This window comes from Scatophagus argus, chromosome 15, assembly GCF_020382885.2.
Source record: "Scatophagus argus isolate fScaArg1 chromosome 15, fScaArg1.pri, whole genome shotgun sequence".
In the NCBI taxonomy this organism is placed as follows: Eukaryota; Metazoa; Chordata; class Actinopteri; family Scatophagidae; genus Scatophagus; species Scatophagus argus.
In genome coordinates, this window is record NC_058507.1 from 7,072,641 (window position 1) to 7,089,407 (window position 16,767).

General features: G+C 42.7%; 1 protein-coding gene across 3 annotated transcripts in view; it reads left to right on the forward strand.

The window, feature by feature from the left end:
• luzp1 (leucine zipper protein 1) overlaps positions 1 to 16,767 on the forward strand; it is a 46,655-nt gene that overhangs the window by 17,741 nt on the left and 12,147 nt on the right. For all 3 annotated transcript variants that reach the window (XM_046411926.1, XM_046411927.1, XM_046411928.1), the window contains 4 exons: positions 11,605 to 11,956; positions 12,117 to 14,406; positions 14,840 to 15,426; positions 15,577 to 15,756. In XM_046411926.1, the coding sequence (XP_046267882.1) occupies positions 11,825 to 11,956; positions 12,117 to 14,406; positions 14,840 to 15,426; positions 15,577 to 15,756 (3,189 nt within the window). In that variant the 5' untranslated portion in view covers positions 11,605 to 11,824. The remainder of the gene's footprint in view (positions 1 to 11,604; positions 11,957 to 12,116; positions 14,407 to 14,839; positions 15,427 to 15,576; positions 15,757 to 16,767) is intronic.

A 16,767-nucleotide genomic window follows, 5' to 3' on the forward strand; every position in this document is an offset into this window, starting at 1 on the left:
CAGATTCAGTCTAATGATACAACATTTAACAAACTAATAAATTGGGATGTAATATTAGAGATTAACCTAAAACTAATGATTCTTGAGTTTACAGGCTACACCAGAAGATAAACTATATGCAACAGTTACCAAAAGAGTAAAGTTACAGTGATAACAACATTTAAAGCATCTGTAATTAAAACCTAATGGTATAATGCAAATTATTCAGAAATATACCTTTCTCCATAGTGAGTATTTTTACTTTTGTTGCTTTAAGTATCTGTCAATGCTTATCCTATGCTACTTTTACTTTAAATGCATGACTTTTCTTGTAACTGAGTACTTCTACACTCAGGTTTTACCATAACTACAAGATCTGAGTACTTCTTCTACCTCTGGCTTCCAGCAGCAGATGAAGAAACTTTGTGTTGTACCAAGCTAAGCTAAGCTAAGCTAAACTAAGCTAAGCACCTCTTCCTTCAGTGTGTAGATGTGACAGTGATTTCAATCATTTCCAGAACACTGAATTGCTCCTAAATGTCTACTGATGCCCCTGTTCTTATATTAATATTTAGTGTTATGTAAAACAAGAAAGGAGCCAAGATTAAAAAGAAAACACTCTTAAACGTAGGGATTCCTTTTGATAGCGACTGTGTGAGTATATGCCCGCTTGTATCATTTGGTCTTCTTCTACTTCTTCTTCTTCTTCTCCTCTTCCCCCTGCTTTACCCACCTTTTCCTCCCTTCCCTTCTCCCCCACGTCCGTGCTCTTCCGCCCCTCCTGAGCTCTTTGTGAGTCTGCTTCCTGTTGGGCACAAACGCCGGCGCCGCTCTTCCTTCCCTGTGGTCTGAAGTCACACAGGAGTGGCACACATACATGCTGTATATATTCTGTAACACATGGGTCAGTCCACTCATAAACATTCACACAGCTCGTGGGTGTGTGGGTGGGTGTTTTTCAAGTTACTCAGCAGAGACAGTACATGTGTCACTGTCTTTCCAATATCTGCTCTGCTGTCTGCTCATGCAGCCATTTAAGGTCAATATGTGGCAAAGGCGTGTTCTGTGCATCTTCAACGAGCTGCATTGACATGCGTTTATTATTCCGGATGCTGGTTCACATCCTGCTTGAGCCGAATTCATCCTAAATAGTCCGGAACTAACAAAAGCCATGAAAGCCGACAGTGAAACAGGAAGAGGAGCCTCTCTTGTCAGTGTCCTGCTACTGAAGGCACGTCAGGCTCATGTTTAGGTTTCACATTATCAGGAGTTAGTTAGTGTAAGGTCTGTTTTTCCTATTACTTTTGGGCAGAGCCAGGCACCTCTTTCCCCCTACTATTTAATATTTATCACTGAAGGCATGAGAGTGGTATCGCAGTGTCACACTTTAGGGTGTAATTGTGCAATGATATTTAAAGACATTTCATGGTGATTTTCTTTTGTTGTTTTCGTACGTCACTCAAGCTGCTTGATTCCTGTTCTCCTAATTCCAAAGAAACCATGCTGATTTTTAAATTCAAGTATCTGTTAAATGTTTTTTTTTTTTAAGTGCATGTGAGAGTGATGTGAAACGCAATAAGCAGCTTAGCTTTCTCGTCTTACAGTCCTAACTTCTTTGTTTGCTTAAAGTAAATGCGACGTGACGATCTGTATGTGCTGTGTGAGTCAGTGTGGCAGGATCTCTCTTTGAATGTGCGCATTTTACCTCCTGCTACCTCTGCTGCTCTCTTCCCTCCCTCCGTCCTGTAGCCAGTGCTGCATTCCTGCTGCAGTAATCCACTCTGGCAGCTACCTGCTCTGCATTCTGTGGAGTCACTCCCCTCATCTCTCTCTCTTTCTCTCTGTCTCTCTCTCTGTTTTTCTTTGCTTACCTCGCAGTAATGCATGCGTCTTGCTCTGCATATTTACTTTGTCTAAGTGTTTCTGCTGCTATCGCTTTCTCGCTCCCTCCCTCTCTGTCCTCTCCCTGTTCTGTTTCGTCCTCACCGGAGAGCCGCTGGGGTCTCCATTCAGCCGCAGCGGGCAACGAATGCCAAGGCTTGGGCTGATGATGCACTGCCAGCCTGTGTGTGTGCTCTGTGCTATAAAGTAGTGAATGAGCAGGATGTCAAGCAGCCAGGGACAAGGTTGAAGGGCTGTTCATTAAGAGCTGTTGACGTGCATGTGAATCGACAGTGTTTGTTGTCAAGTACTGGGGGTGAGGGGGGGTTGCTGGTAAAATGTCCTGTGCCAGACAGCATAAAGACTTGATGATTTGCTGTCATCTCCTGAGGAGTCTTAAATGCAGCCGGAAGGCAGCAGGGTAAGGGCAAGGGAAGGAAATAGAAGGAATGCAGCAGCAGAAATCGGGGTATTGTAGTCACATTGACATGAAAGGCAGAATGGGAGTGACAGACTGATGGTAAATAGGAGAGAAATCATGTGAAAATCATCATGAATAAAAGATAAGAAACTGCTGAATTGTGTGAAATTGAACCTTCCGGTTCTGTGAGAAACAAGCGTCGGACATGAACACATCACCATCGTCGCACGTGATCACATAGTTTACGGCTTGATTTCTGCGTCGTTTTGCCGCACATTTTTACTTGATTTACGCCATTTACATCCTTTAAGTGAGTCCATCTGGGATGAGCATGTGAAGAATGGATGTTTGGTTGCGTTTACACCATAAATCTCACCTCACCACTTCGCTATGCTTGCTAATGCATTTGTGCGCTCTTGTGGCACCTGTGGTATAGTTGCATTTCTTAGGTTTTGAGTGCGTCTGCAGAGGCTTTGTCGGCGATGCTCTGCAGACACAGTGTGTGGCTCTGTTGTCTCCTGACTTTAAATGGAGTGTTACATTCTGTAAATGTTTGTTTATGTGTGAGTGTGAGCGTAGTCTGAAGCCAGGTTTTACAATTTCAAGTTTAGATAGGAGTCACTCATTTTGTATCTTAACCACGGCCGCAAAATCCTCCGAATTTGTTAGTTATTTTTAATTAATTTGTGAGAAAGGCTGTTTTTTTTTTTTGTCTTTGTTCAATTTGCCAATCATGATTTTGCAATGCTAAGGAAGAGTGGAACTAGATCTGATCAAAAATAAATCTGTTCACTTTTTTTGTAGGTTTTTTAGAAGATATCTGGCGAAGTCTCAGACAGACAAACAAATGAACATAAGACCAAATTATCTGTCAGTTTGTGTTCTTATCACTCTTTAACTCTCTCTTAACCTTTGACTGTCTGCCTCGCCTTCCTCCTGCCTGACTCATACTTATTCACACAGACTGTCATCTACCCGGTGTAGACTCGAACAAGTGTCATCATGTTGTGGTGTTTTCCTGCTGCCTTATCGGTGCAAAACAGTGACACACACACATTCCTTCTGGAGAAGTTCATCGTTTCACACAACTGCATGTTATCTCTGGACGCTCAATCAGCCATATGAATGTTTTTGCTGACGTCAGCTGATACCTGAGAGTGCTGAAGCAGCTGTTAAGCTTAGCTTTAAATAGGTAACGAGTGTTGGTCCTGGCAGAAAACTCTTTTAATGGGAGGTCAGAGAGTTTCTCCCCACTTGAATAATTCAGACTGATGCTCTTTGAAGCTACGCAGATAATCCTCACAAGATCTTTGTTAGCAGATGGAGTTTTGTTATTAATCTTATACGTATAAATGTTCAAATTTCCGTTTTTCTGAGCATGTTAAGGACTTTTTATTTTATCCGTGTGTAAACACAAAACCAAGATATTCACAAGTGCGTGAATATCATTATGATTATAATATCAAACATTTTTGATAAGGATACCTTAAAACAGCACTTCACTGATTAAGCATTGCCCACCTGTTGCACCACTATGTTGGAATGGTGGATCAATTAAACAGACCAAGAGGTGGTTTTGTCCGCATCCCATCCTGTCCCAGTAGGGTTAAAACAGGGTCTTTTTCACTCAGATAAAGTGTGAAAATGCTTCTCTTTTTTCCCACTATTTTCTTGCTGGCTTTACTTAAACTTCTTAATGTAATGTTTATTTTTTTTTATATGAATCATGTTGCTGGTACTGTAAAGCAGCTTACATTACATTACATTAATGGTTGCTGGAAGACTGTCTATTTCCTTTTGTCTTTGTGTGGTTGGACAGTTTTGTCTCCTTCCACAAGATAGCAAAACGTGCATACACACACACACACACACACACACATTCACAGAGTGGTTAAGTCAGTAGGGTTTACTGACCCTTAAAGTCTAAAATACTTTCATTCTGACTTTATTTATCATTCTTCTCGTTTGTGTGTACACAAGTGTTAACTCAGGATGTGAAAAATGTTTTTTCTTTGCAGCTGCTTTAGTAAGATTTTACGGCTGCACGTGACACATGAACATTACTCATTATTCACTGAGCATGATGATGATTCAAGGTATTTATTTCACTCACGTTATTGTCTTATCATATCCTGAGTGTGTGTGCCATCTCTAAATAACTTTTTTATGAACTGAAAATTAAAATTTTATTGCCTCTGCCATATTTGAAGTTTCTCATTGATTGACACTGTTGCAGTTCAGTTCGGTTTGGCTTCGCCGCAGCACATAGCGACGCAATCTGCTCCCCTAATCAGGACCTCAGAAACTCCCGTTCGCTCCAGTGTGTAGCGGGGAGTGCTCTGCATGTTTACAGTGTCAGTGACCTCTGGCCCCCGACGCAGAGGGCAGCAGGCTGAGGACATACCGCATTAGAATTGGGAAATATTTCATGGAAACATGTTGACAAGTCACACGGAACATAAATCTGTATGTTTACATCAATAACAAGAGCACTGACAATCTTGTTTTTTTATGCTTAGAAATGCATGTGAGCCCCACACGTATTTAGAAAAAATCGCATCCTTTTAAGCATACGGTTTAAGTAAAATTTATAGATTATATAAAGTAAACATTGTCATCATTTGCAGCGATCACTTATTTGGAAATACTAAATATTTGCGTATCCTTTGACTTTTTCAAAAATGTACTCATTAAAATGGCAAATCAAAATGTCTCACACTGCGCAACATTATTAGAGAGCAGAACATTAGTTTGAAGAAAGGAGGAGGAGGTTGTTGACAAAATGTCTCATACATCTGTAGTACAGCTTATCGGGGGTTTGACTTTAGAGTAAACCTTTTCTCCTGCAAAGATAAGGACTCACCACGTGACCCCAGCCGAAACGATTAGTCAGTAGGTCTTTCGACAGGAAAACAGTCTGCGACTAGTTTAATAAGCAATTTGTTTCAGTCATTTTTCACTTAAAAATTTCAAAAGTTGCTGCTTTTCAGATCTCAGTTGCAAATATTTGCTGCTTTTTTCAGCTTGATATTGTTTCAAATTGAAAATCTTTGGGTTTTGGACTGTTGGTCAAACAAAGCATCACATTTGAAGATTTCACCCTGGACTTTGAAGAGCTGAGATGGACATGCTATAGTAGTTTGTTAATATAATTAATCGATTTATAGAAACATTACACAGTAATTGACGATAAGAAAATTGATTTGCTGCAGCTGTAATTGAGGCAAAGGCCTAAGACCAGCAGTAATACAGCAGGAACCCACCCTGCCTGACCAAACTGAATATAATTTGGACTGGTTCACGTCTTGCTTCCTGGGAACGTATTGAACCCATGAGGATCTCTAATTTGCGGCATCACTTGCCAGTCACTTACTGTATGATAACACGTTACAAATGATTTGTCCCATTCTGATTGAGTGTTCAGAAAGGATGCTGGAAGTAGCGGTGACATGTAGTGAGTGTGGCAGCCCTTAACCTCTTTTGTTGAGCATCCATCCAGGACTCTGAATCCGTCGCTGCCTGCACTGTGACGTTCTGTGTTTCTGTCAGAACTAATAACACTTAAGTTGGTCTTCATCTCCTTGGCTGCAGATCTACCTGAGGAATAGCTAGCAACCGAATGGCTCGTATTTTCGGGTGCTGTTGTTTTAAATAGAGCATCTAATACCCTTTCGCCTGCTCTACTTCTTGGCCGCAGCAACCGTGACTGTTGCATTAAATCCTGCGTCTGGTGCTGACATTTAATAAAGCTCTAATTTACTGTTATGCCACCAGACTCAGCTAAAAAAAAACTCTGCTTATATGGCTTTGATAGGCTTGATTCAACCTCTTCAAAGTTATATCCGTTGAAAGATCTTGAACAGACAAGCCAGAAATGTGCTGTATGTGTAGGACCATCGTTTGCATGAAAGCTGACAGGTCAGAAGCTGTAAGTCCTCGGGCGTGTGTCATCCTCCCTCCCAGTATTTCCTTCTCTCTCATCTTGTAATCATGCCCTCCTCCCATAAGCACGGTGATGGTTTTAAGCCCCAGCAACAAGGCTCTTGATGTAGACATAAAAGGAGGGAGGGGGGAGACCTAGAAAAGGCTCTGGTGTTACTGGGCTAAGACCGGAGAGAGGACGGATGCTTTAGAGCCAAACATTCAAACTAAATCTGACCACGATGTTTACATAGATGTTGTTTGCCTTGTCAGTACGCTTCACCGTAAGCTTCATGTTTTATCTTACGTACTTTTTTGGGATATGGAAGAATGATGCATTGGGAATGAGATTTAGCTTACGGGAATTCACGTTTTTTGTAACTTACAGTCATTACCAAATATGTTAGAACGTCGTACGATCTCTGTTGTGTATATTCTCTGCTTTACAGTTTACTTCTCAGAGTTGTCTTGATAGGGTGAAAACAAACATGGTCTGGTAATCCAGTGACTTTCAAATTAAGTCTAAATAAAGTTATTTTCACATACAGTGTGGCCAAACCAGACAACGACTCCTTCATTCTTGCACTGCTGTCTTCATTTTCCTTTTTCTTCCTTCGCTCTCTCTTATTTTGGTTTTGTCGTTCCATGTGAGCGTTCAGAGCCATAAAGAGAAACTTGTTTCTCCTCAGATGTAAAATTAGTTCTGACTGTTAGCAAATGACAGGAAATCCAAACTGAAATGAAGCTAAGTGTCCATGCTGAGCATTTCCAATCACTGGCAGGCAGGTCCTGGAGGAAAGACCCTCCAGAGTAGCGGAGCAAATCTGTGATGTAACTCGATTTTGCTTTGAGTCTGTTATAAGTTGCTATTGTAAAATGAGAGGGAAATGATGCCACTCCGAAATATATGAACATGAAGTGATGCTGCCATGACAAGCAGGCAGCATTGACTTGTCATTACAGTGGTATTGTGGTTAACTCGCATGTCCTTTCTCATAAACAAAACCTGTTTTTCTACCAGAGGCGAATGTTTTGTTTTCCCACTGTTCCACAACACATCAGTAACTAATACCATAAGTGGTCATTTCATCCAGGATCTTAAGGAAAAATCCAAGTAGAGTGGCTTTTCCTGTTCCATTTCATCTTGTTCTAACGGACCGGCTGCATTACCTTTAGTTCTTTATCCATTTTTTTCTGCTGAAATACAACACTGCCTTTCATGTCCTTACCATTTTTCCAGAAGTGGTGCTAAACTGAAAGGGTGAAAGAAAAAAAAAAGAAAAGGAGAAAAAAGTAACATGACAGCACAGGAAACGACAAACCGAACATTATGGGACGCCGGTTTTCTCTTTCTTAGAAAAATGGAAAAATGCAGGCCAAGCATCAGGTCTCCACCATCTTGTGGCTTCCAGTGCTGCGCCAGCATCCATCCACTGCAGTCGTCCCTCCTCTCTCTCTCGCTCTCTCTCTCTCTTCTCCACACACTCACACACACACACAAAGTATTTGTCACACACTCATATACACAAGCTGGCAATAACCCCCTACATGAAGATGCGGTTGAGGCATTTTGATTGGACTCAGGCCCTTTATTAACTACCGTTTATGAGGCAGAAGAACTTCAAACCTATAAGTTCTAACCTAACGTCAAGTGCAAAAGAGAGGGCTTTTTTTTTTCTTTTTCTTTTCCTTCCTTCTCTCTTTCATGGAGAGAACAGAATGTACTGAAGGCAACAGGCAGGCAGGCAGGAAGAGAGTGGCTAAAGCCCTAATGATATGGTGTATGATTGTAACCTTGGTGTGTGTGTGTGTGTGTGAGACAGAGAGAGAGAGCAAGCAGAGTGAATGTACCTCTCCAACAAAGTTTTACTTCCCAGTCTGTTTGGTGTCGTTAAGGCAAAACAGAGGCCCCTCTTGTTTTCTGTTTCTTTGTCCCATCCTCCTGCATCCATCTGTCTCGTTCCCCACATTGTGTCTTTTCATATCTCAGTCCTCATTTTCTTGTTTAGCAGGTGGAAATGATTTTCGACAAAGGGACTCTAGGACTGAATGATTATGGCACCATATTGCAGGTGATGACGGAAATGAGATTTGACATTGTTGTTTCCACTGTAGAGGGTATTCCTTCGTGTATTTGTTGTTTGGTATTGCTTCTTGGTGTACTTGGTCATCCTCAGTCAGATCATTTCCAGATTGTGTTCACTCTCTAACTTCAGAGCCTCATAGACCAATTCAGGTAGAGGTCATCTCAAGCTAACTGACCTCTTGCTGTCCTTTGTAGTCTCAGTGCCCTGCTTCCCGTAACAGCAGCAGTGGGAGTGCAGAATTTAGCGTTAAGGTCATGTAGGGAACTTCCTGTTCAGATTTCAGGAAGTTGAAGGTTCCTGACTCATACAGTGTAATCAACCGGGATTTGATTTAAACTGTGTTCAGTGTTTAACTTCAGTGGGTTGTGAGTTTTGTTGCAGATGCAGTATAAGGTTACATGCTGCTCTCAGACTTGAGTCAGATAGTCACAATATTCCCACAGTTTGTCATGCAAAGGCAACTGCAGAAAACTGTTAAGAAAACAGCAAAAGTGGAATTTCTTTGCCTGACTCCAAATTGTCCTGATCTGTCTAATCCTTGGAGTGGACTAAAGAAAAACCTTAGAAACATCTTTATACACTCCCTGGGCCCTGTCCATAAAACCCAGACCCTCGTTAGGAATGGGCTTGGGGTTCCTGTTGGTGGCCTGGTTAAGAGCAGATGAAACAGGGTGAGGTACTGGCAGTGTCCTGGTTAGTCCATCATTATGAATGTGTCTGCATAAAAGGGGTCACCTGCCTCACAGCCCCAATTTTAATATTTGTTAGCTCTTATGTATGTTGGTCATGGTCCTAAATGGAAGAAATTTATGATCCAAGCCTAAATACTGATGTCTCCTCCATCATTTCTTCAGCATCTTTTTGTTTTTTTCCCCTCTTTTTCCCTCTTCTCCTCTCCGACTCACCCACACTAACCTTCTAATTCCCTCCTGTCTTGTCCCAAATGTAGCTAATGAGGCCCCAGCCCTGTGATAAGTGAATCAGGTATGTTGATTGGTTTGGCAGAGGCGGGCCCTTGCCAGAGTCGCTTTGCACGCACCGCCGGCTCTTTTAAAGCGCCTGTTTGGCCGTGCTGGTGTGCGTGTCTAAGAGAGATGGAGGGAAAAGATGAGGGAGGGAAGTAGAGAGCTGGCAAAGAAAGAAAGGGGGGGATGAAATGAGAGGTAGGCAGCCTGCCAAGACAGGAGTAGCTGGAACCTAGTGAAACACAATTGCTAACCAGGACGAGGCTCAACCAGAGCTGCCCTCGGAGTTGTTGAATTTCGGAAATCTTGTATGGGCCCAAAACACAGCCCAAAGCTAAGCAGAAAATATGTCACAGGCAAGATAATAAACGCCGAACTTGAAGGATGTTTTATTATTTAGTGGGTGAGGACAAGACAACCAAATTGGAAAACTGTACCATCTAGTTTTGGTGTCTTTTTCATTGGTTGTGTTTTTCCTGAGCTGCATAGTGCAGTGTGAAGAAGCTGTCGAGAACAATTGAGCTTGAGCTATTTAAATTATTTTGTTCCAGTGAGTGCTCTCTGCTTTTAATGAATATGTGGGATTTGAGTAGTTTTACTCACCTGGAAAAGGATCAGTCAGAACAGGTTTGGATCACTCAAACCACCTTAAGACAACAGAGAAAAATTGGTCTACAACTCTCTTAACAAGCCACAGCTGGGCAAAGCTAATACAACACAAAATGACTTTCTTGACTAAGGTGTTTTGACATTCGAGTGGACAGCTAAGCTTGCAGTTTTTCCCCCAAGATTTTCCCCATTTGTCTTTTTATCCTACTCCCTCGTCAGTCACTGTATGTTACAGGATTTCCTTTAAGTCTTGTACTCCTCTTAGAAGATTACCAAACCACCAGACCCCATGAAAGTAAAGAATAATTAAAACGGTACAGCTAAACGCTTTGAGCTCACGTTGTGCTTTTTCATAAGTAATCGTTGCCATATTGACTTTCAAAGCTGAGTGCCTTGGTTTAATGTTCTACAAGACATTTAATGAATTTTGGGCTTTTTACACCAAATGAAAATATATGAAACTATGTTGAAGTGAACCACAATGGCAAGTCATAGTTGTATACCATGTAACCATACATTTCATGCAGATAAAAAGATAGAGTAAATTAACTGCACTGGTTGATGTTTTTATAACAGTATAGGTTGTTTAATGTAAATTAAAACTACAGCTGCCTTTAAATTTAAATGCAGTGTTTGAACATGGTACTACAGACAAGGGGAAATGGGAGGCATGGTTGTCAGGGGGTCCATAAGTGATGATGTGTGCAGATGTTATGTCGATTTTTCCCTTGTGGTCAGTGGGGGGAAGCTTAGTAGCTTAGCTCGCTACCTGAAATATGCATGAAACAGAAGCTTCATCTGATTTATGAATTCCATACCATGACAGCCATAATGTGGTGTGCTAATGATCACTCTTCTCATCACTGACGTCAGCCTTTATTTATGTTTTAGTCCACAGATGGGAACTAGCATGTTGTTGTGGCTTCAGTAACATACGTATGAATCCAGCCTCTGTCACAGCATTACAGGACAATAGAGCTTCACCTTATTTGTTGATTTCTTAAACGTCTGATTAGAGCTAATTTATTTCTGCCTAGCGCCCATGAATGGTGTAGTGTTGTGATGAGCCTCTGATGTAGTGGTTGCCACGACGACGGATATGCGTGTGTGCAGATGGGGGTATGTGAAGGAGGCCGTGTTATTGAGATGTGCTGCTGTCAGCAGAAGCGAGAAGCCAAGCAAAAATCGATGTTGGACACAACATCATGGAGACGACATAACGTGGGGGTCTGTGTGTGAGAGGCATATTGAAACCACTGTACTCATACTCACATGTAAGCAGTGTGACCCCCATCCCCTTCAACGGACAGGCAAGGTGAAATACATGGTGGTTCAATGGCAAAAAGGGTGCAGAGGTGCAGTTTGTATATCATGTGCCCAGAATGCGCACATGATTGTCATGATTGTTAATGGCACCTTAATTCTTTAATGTATGAGAAAAATAATAGTCATGTTGTAATTGTTAGAAATTTAGCCAGAGCTAAGATTTGTTTGTGTGTCACCAAATTGTATGCAAATATCTGTTTATATCGTGCATGTATGGCCTCATTTATTTTCGTCTTATGGTTTGTGTCACAGCAATTAGATGCAAGTGTAAAATCATATGATATGCTGACTGCGCTCTGTGTGATACAGTGGGCAGTCCTTTTAATTCACTGAGCTACCTTTTGAGAATGCAAATGACTGTCATCATTGACAAATTGTGGATGACTAAGTGTTATTTCTTCTCTCCCTCCTACAGATGACAGATTTGTCTGCTAAACACCACTCTGAGGGAACTTCAATGTCTTAAGGCTACAATCACAAAATAAGACGCAGAGGCCGCAGAGAGAAGAGTATTTCCCCTACAAACTAAGGGAGTTGATGTCACTACAACACAAATGCGGACCTCCCAAAACGTTGTCATCAAATAATCTGAAGAAAGGAAACACAACAGTTAGAAAACAAAAAAATTTCTAGCCATGTCTGACCATAAAGACATGACACATCGCCACCTGCGGCACAAGCTACAGAGTCTCGCCCGAAGACTGGAGGAACTGGAAGAAGCAACTAACAAGCTGCAGAAGTCTGAGGATGAGCTACTTGACCTACAGGTCAGTATTGGTCAACCTCTGACAGTATAAGTTTGTTTCTGTATGCATTTCAAAAACAGTGAGTGGAAGTAGATGGAACAGAAATCCGGTGTGTTAATATATTATATAATAATAATATAATCTAATAGTTAGGGGTTGAACTCTTTCCCTCTGTCTGCAGGACAAAATCATTCAGGCAGAAGGCAGCAACTCATCCCTGCTTAGTGAAGTGGAGGTCTTGAGGAAAAATCTCCTGAAGATCCAGGGTAAAGATGAGGAGGTACGCAAAGCTGAGGACCTCTGTCGCACCGTCAGAGAGAAACTGGAAGAGGAGGAAAACCTTACCAAGGACCTAAGGGCTGAGATTGAACGTCTACAACGCAGGATGGCTGAACTTGAGAAACTGGAAGAAGCTTTTGGGAAGAGCAAGTCTGACTGCAGCCAGCTCTGCCTAAGCCTCAATGAGGAGAAGAACTTGACTAAGAAGCTCTCGTCTGAATTGGAGGCCCTCAGAGCACGTTTGAAGGAGGTGGAGGGGTCTGAGACAAAGCTGGAAAGAGCAGAGCAGGCTTTGGCTATGGAGCTTGAGAAGCTCAAAGGATTCACCCAGACCTTTGTAAGTGAGCGTAAGAGGTTACTAGAGAAGCAGAGAGAGGACGAGAAGATCATTCTAAAGCTCACTGAAAAATTGGAACGCCAGAAGAATCGCCTTGGCATGTCAGCAGACACTGATCATGCAGATATCATTAGATCACGGATTGAGGATGAGCTTTCTTCCACTGGACTCCACATGAGTAAACTGGCAGGACGCAAGAAGAGTCTTGACTACTTGAAGATGGCTGATGACAACATCAGTCTTGTGAACAAATCAGAGAATGAGAAGAACAGCAGTCTCGAGGGCTCGCAGGAGGAGGACAACAAAGTGAAGGAGCTGACACAGGAAATAGAGAGGCTGAAGAACCGCCTTAAACAACTGGAGATAGTGGAGGAGGATCTAAAGTGCTCCGAGTCCAAAAATGGTGAACTTAATGAGAAGTTCCAGATTGAAAGAAACCGGACGCGCCTACTAAGCGAGCAGGTGGAGCAGCTCAGGACGCAGCTGTGTGGAAAAGGTGGAATTGGAAGAAATGGAACCGGTAATGTGGATAAACATGGCAATGAAAGCGCTAACATTTTCCCCAACAGCTCAGCTAAAGTCCTGGAGAATGGCAAAGCTGAAAATGAAGAGCTTATTGTGAAGGGAGGTTTCAGACAAGAGAAGCCCAAATACAGGAGTGCAGCAACTGTCTCAGAACCAAGTTCCCCCAGACACAGGAACAGGGAGCTCTCTCCTCAGCATAAGAGAGAGACCAAACTGAGGAGCAAAGAGCTGAGCCACTCTGAGGAGAGCTCTCCGAAGTCTGTGAGGAGACCCCTCAGTCCTGCTCACAAGAGTAGAAGGACACCCAAAACCCCAACTACTGCAGTTTCGTCTGACAACGGGATAAGAGACACAGGACGAGGAACTGACGAAAAGACAAGAGGAGCCACTCTCTGCTCTATGAACACACCTTTAAGTGATACTAAAAAGGCACCCGTTCTTAGTCGCTATCCTCCAGCAGCTAATGACCAGAAGCCACTGAGAACAGCTCACAAACAGACTGATGGAGAGACTAAAAAGAACAGAGTAGAAAAGTTTTCAAAATTGTATGTGGGTAGTGATAGTGAATCAAACAACTCTGATGTAGTACCTGAAAGTTCCAATAACATCAGCAGCATCTCTGCTTTAGAGAAGGACGCAGCAACTGCCTCGGATCAGGAATCAGCAGACCAGGTTCAGGAATCTGTTTCCATATCTGTCGCCTCAACCCTGTCCAAAGCCAATGGATCCTACACAGCCTATAGATCCCATGTCACTCCTCTGCTGCCCAATGACCAGGGATCAGAGGGTCATTCATCTGCCTCAGAAACAGAATCTACCGGTTCAAGGCCCTCTGAACCAGAGCCGGTAACAGAGACAGCTACTACAACCATAAGCAGTAGGACTCCAACCTCCAGATATCCTCGATACTCCCATGTCCATGACTCGCATTCAGAGGGTTCTTCTACCAGGAGCTCATTTGATGAGGAGCTCCACAGCAGAACTCAGTTACCTGATGGAGGCCCTCAAGGGCCCGTGCATACTGCATCTGGGATTGAGATACAGCGAGTGTGCAGCCCACGTGAGGCGCTGAGGTCAAAAGCTGTCATCAAGCCTGCTATCGTCGAGATTGACAGGAAGGAAGTGATGATTTCAGAACCTTTGTCTACAAATGGCAAGCCCAAGATCTCCACCAAACCTATGGTGACCACCACTAGTAAAATGACCAGTAGTATAACAATCTACCCCAGTGACCCAAGTTCTTCCAGAACCAGCAGTCGCAGCAGCAGTGTGTCCAGTGAACCATTACCGGTCAAAGAACGCCACACCTCCACCAGTAACATCCTAATAGGTAAGTTTTCACAAATCACAACCGAGTTTCACTTCAGTGAACACAGCTATCTTATACAAATGATCTGTAATAACTGAATAACATGTAAAGTCAGCATTTTAGATTATTCACACAGGCAGAAACTCAACTTCATCATTATGCAATGTGACTATTCAAACACAGTCTGCCTTTACTTTCCATTAACTTGGGATCAGAGGTGCTTTGAGCTAAATACTAATATCAGCATACTCGGGATGATAATATGCTGTTGATATCATGCTAAGAGCACTTGACACAAAGTTCAACTAAGGCTGATAGGAATATCTTAAGTTTTACAGAGGACACTGCTTTTCAGTCTTGTCTATGAATCTATATCTATTTTCTGTTTTAATGCATTCTAGATCTATGAAATTTTTGCTGGGAAGATATTAGATATAATTATACTTGTTTCCAGGACCCAGCAGTGAGCACCATGGCAGTATCTCTGTCCCATATGAGATCTCCATTCCCAAGAGTGATATAACCTTGCGGCCGTGCCAGGACCAAGACTGTGGGGTGGACAACCACAGTGATTCTTCATCCAGGTCTAAACTCCACAACACTTCCAGAGTGGAGACCACCACCAGCCGCATGTGCTGCCAACGCAGCAACTTCAGCGTCCAGTCCTTGGACACCACCTCTGCTGACTTCAACGACACAGAGTCAGGCTTCGAAAGCAGCAGTAGCACCACCACAGTCACCAGCTGGAGACGCCAAAGACAAAACCAGCAATCCCAAGAAGATAGTTTACCAGACATGAAGAATGTGACTGTGAGAAGCACCTGGAGGAACCGGGGCACTGTGTCTGCGGATGAGACAAGTCAGGGAAGAGGGGCTACAAGGACAGTGGCTGATGGTGGGTCAGAGGATGAAGCAGAAGCTGCAACAACATGGAGGGCTTACCGGGCTACCACCTTTGATACAGAAGAATCAATAAACAGTGGAACAGGGGCTGGTGGGAATGCTGAGGCCCAGAAGGGCGCCAAGCCATCCCCTGCAGAGGTGAGAAGATGAATAATGTATGAGACAAATTCTGGAGTTGAGAATGAGTATATTCCATGCACAAAAGGAATAATAATACATCATTGGAAAGGAGTGAACGACTTTATAACTGCACTTTAATACGACTCTTTGTGATGCTCCCTGTCCCAGGTGTACATGCGCAGGATCAACAGTGTTGTTACTACAGCTAGAGAAGTCGAGGAACCAGGGCTTCGCCGAGGCAAATGTACACAGTCTCCCACCATGGAAACAGGAAGTGTAGGAAGGAGCATACCTCACTCACCTGTTACCTCTCAGTCCTGGGGCCGATCATACACACAACAACCACAGGTAGGACAACCAACTTGCTGCCCCCATAGGACACATAAACCATGTTAATATACATTAATTTAGCTGGTGATTTTACATGCTTGGAGTATTTTTAGTGTTTTGACTCACTTAAAGAGAGCAAGAGAAGCTAATAGGAAAAAAGGTTTTACTTCTAACAATAGTCCCCCTAAGCCATCTTGGTTTATCACTAGTACATGGTCTTTTGTCACCATTAATATGACAAATGTTTCCTAGTGCTGGGTTGAAGTGTATTTATAGGGTTTTGTTTCCACTGAATGTCAAGTGTATTACCTGTGGGTAATGGGAGGCAGCTTCAAACTGAATCACTTCTTGGAAAAGTGGTCCTTCTGTCTTCTTTTACTGTAAATTTCTCAAACATTTCTGGCATCAAACAAACCCTGAGCTGTTACTGCACAATGTGGCTTCTAAATCCCTCTGCAATGCTATACAGGTGAAGGTATAATCACACCACTCTGCAAAAAGTCTTGTCTCGAAGACAAAAGTCCAGAAAGTACAACCACAGGGCTCAGCTCCTGGTGTGTCCACTTTGCATGAGAGCTCAGCTTGTATTTTTCCCTGACGCCAGGCTCTGCGCCTTCAAGCTTAGCACAGCAGTTCTTTAGGCCCCACTCCTGCTGCCCCAGTAAGCACAAAGAGAAAAGGGTGGGACAAAAAAAGAGGGAGGATGGAAATTAAAAAGACCTCAACAGGGGGAGAAGGAGGTTAGGAAACCTCAAGGAGTAGAAAATAACTTTTTTTTTTGTATTTAAATATGCCACCACATTACAGTCTGTCACCCCTGCCTGGCTGCACTGCTTTTCCATGCAAACATTACTCAAGATAACTGTTCAAATACACACCTCCGTGTAATTTATTTGTGGTGATCCACACACATGCTTCTTTCTGCACACACTGTGGTATGTGCATTTGTCACTGCGGAACAACTTCTATTTGTGGCTTTAGTTTGAAGATTTAATCTGCTGTTAGTTACTTTCAGATATTTTGTTTTTC